General features: G+C 39.3%; 1 protein-coding gene across 5 annotated transcripts in view; it reads right to left on the bottom strand.

Annotated features, from left to right (window-relative positions):
* Positions 1 to 294: 294 nt before the first annotated feature.
* The window catches only part of GAPVD1 (GTPase activating protein and VPS9 domains 1), a 76,890-nt gene continuing 66,722 nt past the window's right edge, over positions 295 to 10,462 (bottom strand). For all 5 annotated transcript variants that reach the window (XM_036913944.2, XM_036913947.2, XM_036913948.2 and 2 more), the window contains 5 exons: positions 9,503 to 9,690; positions 8,800 to 9,013; positions 6,799 to 6,871; positions 5,593 to 5,790; positions 295 to 4,303 (listed from right to left, as the gene is read on the bottom strand). In XM_036913944.2, the coding sequence (XP_036769839.2) occupies positions 4,163 to 4,303; positions 5,593 to 5,790; positions 6,799 to 6,871; positions 8,800 to 9,013; positions 9,503 to 9,690 (814 nt within the window). In that variant the 3' untranslated portion in view covers positions 295 to 4,162. The remainder of the gene's footprint in view (positions 4,304 to 5,592; positions 5,791 to 6,798; positions 6,872 to 8,799; positions 9,014 to 9,502; positions 9,691 to 10,462) is intronic.

Here is a 10,462-nt window from a genome sequence, read left to right as displayed (position 1 = left end):
AAAAGCTTCAGTGAATACCCCGATGAGGACTTCTGCTCTCAGAACTAAGGCTGATGAACAGCTACCAAATACAGGAGTCAGATAGGGACGGTGTTAAAATAGTAATTGTTCACAATCTCATTAGTAACTGCTGGATCATTATAATTCCTTCCCGTACCACACTTAACAAATATCCTTAGATGTTCAGATGAAAAAGACAAGTGTAAATTTATGGAGAACATTAGTAATATTTGAGAAGTCAAAGAAATTTCCAGAAATTCTTCTGAATACAAAATAGATGATGTAAACATAAAACCCAGTGAATTCAACTGCTCTCCCTTTTTAATAAGTTTTTCAGAATGATATACACTAGCAATCACATTAGGAGACAGGATGGGTTGCCTATACACATACAAGATTGTGCAAGCTCATTAACTGAGGCTCATACAAGGTTTTGTCAGTTTCAAGAGGAGAGGCAGTACAAAGGTTTTAAATACAGTTGAAGCACAAGAATACGGTAGATGAGAGTATCAACTCAGCAGAGGTGAATTCTTAAGGCATGTGGCCCCTGCCCACACTATCTGCCATTAACCAAGTGTAGAAGATGTCACCTCTCTTGGACTTACCCTATTCTGAGGACAGGCAGATTGGACACAGCAACTCCATGGTGACACCACAGCTCAACCACACCAACCTCAACACTGAAGCAAACTATACTTTCCATTCTCCAAACGTTCTCAAGAGTAATAAAGTTATCCAGGTCATCCTACTTCTTGGGTAACCTATATTCTAAACTACATTAAGAATTATTAATCTGGCAAAGTTCTGAAGCATTTTGGCATTCAAAAATATCTCAAATGTCTTGTCACTGTTAATCGACTTTACTAAAAATTCTTTGACCTTCAAGATTATTTGACCCCACACCCCACATATTTTGTTATTACATACAGAATAAATTTACTAGACTTAAAATAAATAAAAGGAGAGCAAATACAGATTTTTCCTTTAAGAAAATGGAGAGGCAGGAAGAGAATGTCTAGTACACAGAAATGAAGAATGCTAACTCCACATTTCCATCAGTTCTACACAATCCACTAATAATTCAGAGCAAGTGTGGTCCTACTTTCCCTTTTCATACCCAATCACATCAGAGAAAGTAGTATTTTAAAACTGCACCCATTTAAAACACCTAGATGATCTTGGCCCAAACTGGAATTCCCACGACAGGCAACAGAAAAGTGGCGCCGGGCTGGCATGGGCAGTCAGTTACAGATTCTTATGGCAAGAACACAGCCTATTTTTGGGCCAGATTTTTGTTTTCTTATTTACCTCAGGAACATGTATGGTGAAATAAACTAAACAAAGGCTTTCAGGACACAATAGGAAAAGGAAAACCATGCACCACATTTTCAATCCCTCGTAAAGCCTAATTCTCTTACAACAGTGATTTTATATCTGTATAAAAAGGCTTTTGTAAGCAGGTTTTTTTTAAAATAAAAAAAAGAAGAAAGCAGTAACTGGCTGAGTTTTGAACATGGAGAAAGAAAACAAAATGTTTGCCAGGTTTTTAAAAAAATAATTCACAAGGAAAAACTTTTTTAAAAACTTCAAAAGAAAAAACAATCTTCAATCTATATTTCTATTACTGAACTCTCTGCCACAGCAGAATATTAATATGAAATACAAACTGATTTTTCATTAGAGGAGTTAATTCTGTAACATTTCAATAAACTGAGTCACCACCTCTCCATTTAACATTCATTATCCTTGTAAGTTCCATGTAATAACTGGTGGCTACTGAATGTTTCCTATGGGTGATTTTACACTTTTGCAGTAATCTTTCACATAGAATAGGTACTGGAAAGAAGTATAGTGAAACATTAGAACAACTATTCCTCATTCTTGAAAGAGCAAAATCAAATTCCTCCCTATCTCACCCCCACCCCCACCTGCCTTGCAGATTCAGAAACAACACTACAATGAATCCTCTCCTGGAATCAGACCAGTAATGGTTAATGCTGGTTTGTCCTTGCTCCTGACAGGATTTCCTGAGGGAAACTTAGCTGCCCCTTAAACAGCTGGGCTGTGCTTCTTTGCCAGCACCTGAGTCAAGACCCAAATGCCTGCCTCTGACTCAGAGATACAGTGACTCTGGGCTTCTACCCTCACCACCAGCTCAAGTGCTGCAGAGCTCTGTCGCCTGCCTCCAGTAAGCCCTACACTCAACTTGTCACCTCAGCCTCACAGAAACAAGCCCTGTGCCATGTCCACATCGTCGTATTTATTTCCATAGTAATAACATGCAATCAATTAGCAACCATTGTGGAGGAAAAAAATCTCACTGACTTATGAGTTAAGTCCCTTAACAATGAATTTCAACTACTCCAAGTCTTCCATTGACTTAACATTTATTGAATCAAATGTGAAGTAAATGGACTCCCTCTAGAGGGTCTTAGAAATCACATTAGGCAGTTTGTTTTGTTAAGTATTTATGATGGGATCTGACTTCTAATACCTAGGCAAATTTGACAGTTACAGCCCATGAAGCACATGTCTGTACACAGATTTCTTGACCTAACATTCAAAAGGACATTTTGTGGTACTAGTTTAATTTTGATCTCTCCCTAAAAGGCAGAAACCACATCCCACACTCCTCTGCAACTTATTTTGGTATTATAAAATAAATGAATGAGAAGAGGTGGAGGCATAATGAAAATCCAGCTTCTTTAGTCACAGTTACACAAAAGGATCTTGGAGGGAGGGAGGAGACAGCCTCTGTATTCATCTGCTTAAGGCTGTTGGTCTCAGTTCCCTTAAAAATGCCTGGAAATGCTGCCAGCAACAAGGGGCTCAAACTGTGGGACTGAGTTTGTTATAAAAGCAGCTAAATGTGTTTAGGAAACATACAAAGTGAAACCAGCTGGTGATACCCTAAGTACAACACATGTGCTTGAAGCTTTGGTGAACCTCCTTGCTCAATTTCACAGAACCAAAACCCGCTCCTGATTAGTTAGTTATCAATATACAATCAAATAAAAATACCGTAGCATGTAATTTTTTTCAGAAGAGGGAAATAAAGGCACAGAAACCTGACAAAATAGATTTTTTCCCATAAGAATAGTATGATTGATTAAAATAGCTTATCACTAGTAAAACTTGTGTCACTAGACAATACAAATTAGTTTTTTAAAAAAATGATATTCACTGAATTCCTGGTCTGTGCATTCAATGTGAATAATCATCAAAAATATATTACAATTAGAAGTCTGTAAGGAGTTCTGTTTGGGGTTTCTACACTGTACTTACTAGTATTTCAGATGAGAAGTACCACAATAATGTACTACATAGCTCCTGTTCCTTTGTACAGCATGTATGGATCAGGAGTCTACAGCAGGCTCAGAGACATCCAAGGTAAGAAATGTCCAAGTGATTTTTATACCTTTCATCAAAGGTAGCCCTGTGCATCAAACTCCACACCTAGAAAGTTCAGTGAACTGTATTACACCTTAATAAACATTTCTGTGTATTTGCTTTTTGCTTTTAAGCTTAGCTTAAATTTTGTCAAGGAACCCATTTCACAAGAGGATACATCAAACCTACTACTGCCAATATTCCTTGTTTATTAGAATCTGAAGATGTCCATATTACATCAAATATAAATATATATTTACATTTCCTTCTTAGCTTTTCAATTTAGGTGACTGTATTTATAGATAATGCCACTAATGTCACCACTATTATAATCACCCTCAGTGCAACTGGTATTTTCCTTCCATTGGATGCATATGAGATCAGAGAGCATCTTGAAAGAGGTGTACACTCTTTTTCTGAAATAAAACAAAAGAATGGATACCCATGAATGGAGATCTGGGAATTTTCTAGGAGATATTTTTTTTTCCCAATATTTCAAAATACCTGAAAATGTGGTCCCTTTTTGCAGTATTATTCTCTACTTGGGACAAGAAAATAACAAAATACGCAACTCAGACAGGAAAAGAGCCCAAAGAAAAGAGAACCTGCTTGTTAGCCCATTAACCTGTTTAGTAAAGATCTATTTAAAATGTCTGAATACTGTACAATATTATACAAAAACAATCTTCAGCCTTCAAAGCAGCTGGTACATTCTCTAAGGGATCGGTTTGCCCGCCTAACAGTCTGCTGCCTTGGTGGGCCTTGGCTGTAGTCACTTTCGGTCATCAATAGTTTTAATGAATTCCACTGCTGCTGTGAACTGCATCCACCAATAGGACTCCTCTCCAGAAAGACAGCTGGCATAAAAACTACTGATATACTGAACAGTGGACAGCAAACAGGGTGGATTTGCCTGGAGAAGTGAAAAAGAAAGAGTCAATCACTCAGATGAATAGTTTGCAAAAATTGAATGTTTTTCTGAGAAACAGATACCAGTCCTTTTGAAAACAATAGCCAAATTCTCCTCGGAAGAAATTTATAAACCCTAGCTACGATGAGTAGCAACAGCATAGAGGGGAGGTGACTCCAGTTCCAATCCTAGCTGAGCTGTCCAGAGCTTTCAATCCTTGCAAGTCACTTAACCTTGCTGTTCCTTAAGGAAGCTGAACTATCCTAGTGGACTTACCCACCATCCCTCCCATATTCTAGAATGTTAGATAAGGGAATAAATGCTGGAGGCAAACTGAGTTTTAAGTCTAGGTTAGTAAGTCTGGGTAGAATCAGCTGAGAAAGACAAAACTAAAAGAGATAATATGCCCTCTGTTGCAAGAGGTAAAATATAACATCTGCTTTTTCATCCTCTACATGTGGATAGAAAGGACACAGGTGCATTAACTGGTTAGGAGGACAAGCAAAGAGCTATTCCTTAAAAGAAGGTCAAACTGGCTCAGTGCAGAACTAGACACAGCACGTGTGGAAGAGAGAAGAGAACAAGGCCATCAGAAGGAGTTATGAAGGCTGATCATACACCGATCTGGTATTTTCTGACTCTGAGCTAAGAGTTCAGGTTGGAGAAATACTGCAAACATTAAAAATTAGTAAGATATATGTCAAATATACTTTAGACATCAGATGGGCTGAGCTGAACTGGACACATGAGTGACACAGTCACTTGGTGGCTCTGGGCACCTACACTGCATGGTACCCCAGAAATGTTCAAAATAAACCATTTAAATGATGAAACTTTAAAGTCAAAAAAGGACAAGAGATGTCAGTAGTTTCTAAAACAATACGGCACAATTACAAAATAAGAGGCTGTAAGAGGAGAGAGATGTTTAGCGAACTTGGTAGCTGATGTGCCAACTACAGCGAGGCATCCAATGTGCAAGGAGATGGCACAAGCAGAGCACAGAGAGCACTGCCCCCTCCCTCCCTCAGTAGCCATAACTGAGCCCCAAGAACCTCAAGCACTGCTTTAAATGCTGAAAATGTTCAGCTAGGACCCGGTCCTCCATTCTTTCTCCTGAAAACCCTAGCTCCTGGGTTGGACAAAACTTGACATGGTCAAGACCTTTTCTCTCTGGATAACACAGAACTGGAGCTTGGGAAAGAGCCAAGCTCTGTGTCATCACATGAGGCCCTACACCACCCTGCTCAGAATGTCAAATACACTCTTTTCACTAGCAGTAATGAGGGGCCCACCTTTATCAACACAAATACCAAAACGGGGACAAAGTCATCTGCTCCTGGGACAGAATCCTCATTGGCCAGGCTCAGTAAGTTCATGATCGTGGAGCACATTCTCAGGATGCACTGCACTTTGTCCCGGGGTGTCTTGTAAGCACTTATAGTCCTGATTTCTGACTGTGCAGATGGCCATGGTGCCTCCCGAAGATAAACCTAAGTGAAACCACAGACAGACAGACCTTGAATCTTAGGGCTATGCTACAGGTAGCTACCACAGCAACCTCCACGTCAGGAGGCAGAAGGGTGGAGTTGTTACCTTTTCCTGTCTTCAGTTAAACCAGATTGTGGTTCCCTCCCCTTCCACTTAAGACTGAAGGTTAGCTTTTCAACTTTTAAATAATTTGCTTTGCATTTTACAATAAGGCAACCCAGATATCCATTAGCAGAGGAAAGAACATATGACAACCTGGAACCCCAAATTCATAAAATTTCAAATAATTATCTTTCTTAACTAGCTAGAATGAAACCCATCTACAACACACACAGAAGCTGATTCTAAAAGCACAAACAAGCTACTTTTAAAAGGAAAAAACTTAATATGTACCTTTGTTGCAGCAGTTACAGACATAACAGTTTCAAAAAAATCAAGGACAATGAAAAATTTTATGCTTATTAATACTTCATTAGTGGGGATTTTAATATAACAACCAGAAAGCTCAAATACCTGAAATTTTCCTATTATTTTGTAAGAGTTGCATGATAGGTAAAAATGCTAGTATCAATAACTAAAAGGTAATTTTGAGAACACATTCAGGTTAAATTCCCCCTCCTAGAACAGAAGCTGTTGTATGCTTTGAAGTGCTTCAAATGGAGTGTTTCTGCAGAAACATGACTATAAAAGCATCAATAGAGAGTGTTGCTGCCCCAGGCCGAGCACGGCTGCGGACGAGTGGCCTTGCCTGCATGCTGAGTGGCTTCAGGCAGGGCAGGGCTCTGCAGTGCTGGCTCTTCCTTCTCTCCACTCCTGAGGTCCCTTTCCATGCCAGAGAATTTTAATCCTTGGAAGGACCCTTGAGAACTTTACAGTTAGAATGAATCACATCTAGTGCAAAAGGTGCTGCATAATTTATTATATCCTGTTTCCTTGAAAATTACAACATGCATATAGTATACTGAGCAGTTTTTAAGTAATACCACCCATGCTATATAAGCTTGTATTACCTCTGGTATCTGGAGAGCTCTGTGATTTGCAGTCACTACTTTAGACAGTCTCTGAATATGTTCATGAAGAACCCTGAAAACCCCCAAAAACACACAGGTAAATATACATTTCAGAAAATCAGGAACACAAATAGTTGTAATAGATTTTTTTTTTAAGTTTTTTACTTATTTCTAGATTTAGATTACAATTACAGATGAGACTGTCTCTTTGCTATAAGTATTCTGTCTTGTCAAAAATGTCTCCTATCTAGGATCTGCTTAGAAATGCTGAGGATGCAGGGGGAGGAAGTCCTTCTCTCCGGGCTAGGACTGCATCCCACAGGAGAAAGGCGAGGAGCCCTCAGCCCAGAAGCTACTTGGACACACTAATTAGGAATAGACTGAGAGGAAGTAGTGGGATCAAAAGCCAGAAACCAAAGACCACACATGCTTACATGGAAAAAGGACTCTGTGAACACTTAACCTCTCATTTCAGATGAAAATAATTAGTCTTAAAAATGTGAAGGTTTTTCCCAAGGCCACCAGAGGGGTTAGGAGCAGGGGACAAATCCTGGTTTTGGTGTCTTTCTAGAACAGTGATAACTCTCCACTCTTAAAACCTGCAGAAATGTCATGGAGGACAGGGCAGGAACAATTTGCTTCAAAGATGCTCTTTGCAGTAAATACAGTTTGAATGACCCCATTCCGGAAGCCAAAAACTGGTGCTCTGGAGAGAAAAAAGGTCACTTGGCAAATTAAGTAAAGAAACTCGGAGTGGTCTAAAAGCTTCTGAAGGTACGCACAAATAAGAGGCAGGTTGGAATCATCCTAGTCCACTCACAGGAAGTGGATTCTCTCAAATGTACATGTACTACCTTAAAACAACCCTGAAAACAATCTCATATAAACTGCTAAGGACTCCCCCTGGGGTCCTATTACATGGACTCCTTAGAGCTGCTGACACAGGAAGCCACAGTAATCCCTGGGGTGCACAGGGCTCATGCACAGGGCAGAAAGGGCTGTAAGGCAGTGCTCAAGAAAATGAAAAAGAGGAAAACTAAAAATGCTAAATCACCCATTGTCTCAATGCCCAAAAATAACCACTGCTACCATTTGAGATTTTTTTTTTCAGGATTATTTTTTTAGGATCACTTTTTTAAAAAAGCTTTACTGAGATGTAGTTCACATACCATACAATTCCAGGAATTTTTTAAATATTCAAATATATAACTTTTCATCCCTAATAAATAATGAGCCTGTATTAGAAGTCAATACGATGCTGTGATAGATGGGTGAATAAAAGAAAAGCATCCTGTTCTCGTGCTCATGGAGGAAAATCCAGTGGGGGTGGAGGGAAGCATTCATCAGATGATCACACAAACCACTGATCAAGAGGAGGGGGTGATTTGCCCCCCAAGGGCATTTAGTAATGTCTGGAGACATGTTGGTTCTCACAACTCCTGGGGTACTACTGGCATCTAATGTGTACTGCTAACTGTCCTATGACACACACAACAGCCTCCCACATCAAACAATTACCTGACCCCAAATGTCAGTAGTGCTAGGCTGAGAAATCATGACTCTAACAAATGTAACCTGAAACTGTGTCAAGTGCTAGTGGAAGGCACACAGGCCTGTGAGAGCCCTGGCGGGGGATTTAACCTAGTCAGAAATGCCAGGAAAGGTCTCCCTGAGAAGTGATTCTAGAGTCAAAATCTAAAGGATATGTGAGAATAGGAAAACAAGGACGAAGGGAAGAAGAGCTAAGGCAGAGTAAACAGCAGTGCCTTCTGAAAAGGCTATGCCAACTGATATGCCCTCCAGCAGCTTGATTCCCCACATCCCTGAAAATGGATATTATCATTCTTTTTGATCTTGTAAGTCTGATGGGTGAGAAATGGTTGTATGCATTTCCTTTACTATCAGATACTCAGTCTCCTGTATAGAGTATCTAAAACATGGGGCTAGCTGATGCATCCCTACATAGTCTAACACAGGCACATGAAACACAGAAGAACTCACTGGTCACGAAGTATGTCCCCATCCTGATTAGGGTAGAAAGCAAGCTTGAAAATCCGATTCATCACACTACGTTCAATGGCAAGTTGAGCATCCTGGAGCTGCTCTTCACTCGCATTTTGCCATATGACGTCCTGGGCCATTGCACCATAAAGGAACTGCAGAAAATCTTCTACCTGAGCAGTTTTGTCATCAGCTGCTGTGAGTTTCTGAAAGTCTCCAATGCAAAAATAATAATTTTTTATACACTATCTGAATAATTTAAAAAAGGAAATTATATCATTTTTTGCAGATCACTAGTTTTGCAGATACCATGCTCTTAAAACCAAAAATGTCTGGATGTTTATTTTAGGAGAATATACAGCCAAATCATTAAAATCAAGAGAAAGGTAAGAATATGTAAAAGTTTAACAGCACGGGATGTGTTATAAAAATGATATACTTTGTTGTAAAAAATGGGAAAAATTGTGCAGATCCAAAACTTTACCAATTTTCCATATTTTGTATAAACTGCAGATTTTCATCCAGGATAAAAATGAAATGTATTGGTATGACATCAAGGTTTAATTATTAAGAATCCATAAAATAACCAGGAATTTAAGGAACTGCCTTTGACATGGTAGGTACTCAAACAAACTAGCAAAACAAAAATTTCCAAATCTCTCCAGTGGCTTAAGACATGCTCAATCTAAAGGTCTTTAGTCACCTTGAATGAATTCCCTGATCTTCTTTTCTTTGCTCTCAAGCAGCAGTCTCACACAGACGGTGGTAAAGTATCTATTGGCTACCTCTTTGTCCCGCAAAACCCTTTGGAGTAGCCTTTCCAGGTGAGCCTGTGTGGTCTGCAGTCCTTGTCGACAACGGGTGAGATATGCAATATAGGGGGCCCTTTTCCTAAAAGGAGATATATTTTAAAATATTTTTAATTTATTTTGTTAAAGTACTTCATAAACTTTGATACTGCAAATTAGCATGACAGGCTGCAGACAACTATCACAAAGACTATGCTATCAGCTCAAGAAACAGAGTAATTCTTTATGCTTGTGAAGAGTATCAGCTACTGGGTTGAACACTTGGCTACCTAACTCACAAAATGTTCCTAAGTCCCTTTGCATCACTGGCCTATTTTACATTGGAGCATGGTGTCTATGTTGTAGGATCTCATACTTTAACAGGAAATTGATTGCCCCAGAAGACTAAAATAACAACAAAGCACAGTTAATATACCACTAGATCATTAAACATACCATCAATTATTTGCTTATAATCTAACTGTAACAATCATTAGGACACCTGTTCCCTATGCCTCAAAGCCTCTTCCTTTCCTAAGCATCTCAGTTACTTTTTCACCTTAACTGTTAGCAAAGGACTGGCAACAAAGCGTAGCATATCCGAGGCCTACTCCTACTGCCTGCTCCAAAGGAGTCTTTCCTTTACCCCTACAAAAAGGAAATTGACACCCTAGTTATCGTGGCCTCACCTCTGTTAAAGCTGAACTTGTGCAAAGCTGAAGTAAACTGCACTTCTCTGTTAGTAAGAGCTGCTCATTTACCACTACATTTCCAGACTGAATAGCCAAACGTGTTCCCTAGACATCTACATCCAGCCAAGCACTTTGTAGCAAGTCTAGATTTAGATTCACTTCTGGAATAAGGACCAAGAAGAA

The sequence above is a fragment of the Manis pentadactyla genome, chromosome 3 (genome assembly GCF_030020395.1).
Source record: "Manis pentadactyla isolate mManPen7 chromosome 3, mManPen7.hap1, whole genome shotgun sequence".
Lineage (NCBI taxonomy): Eukaryota > Metazoa > Chordata > Mammalia > Pholidota > Manidae > Manis > Manis pentadactyla.
Note: the sequence above shows the minus strand (reverse complement) of the source record. Positions and strands in the feature narration are given on the sequence as shown.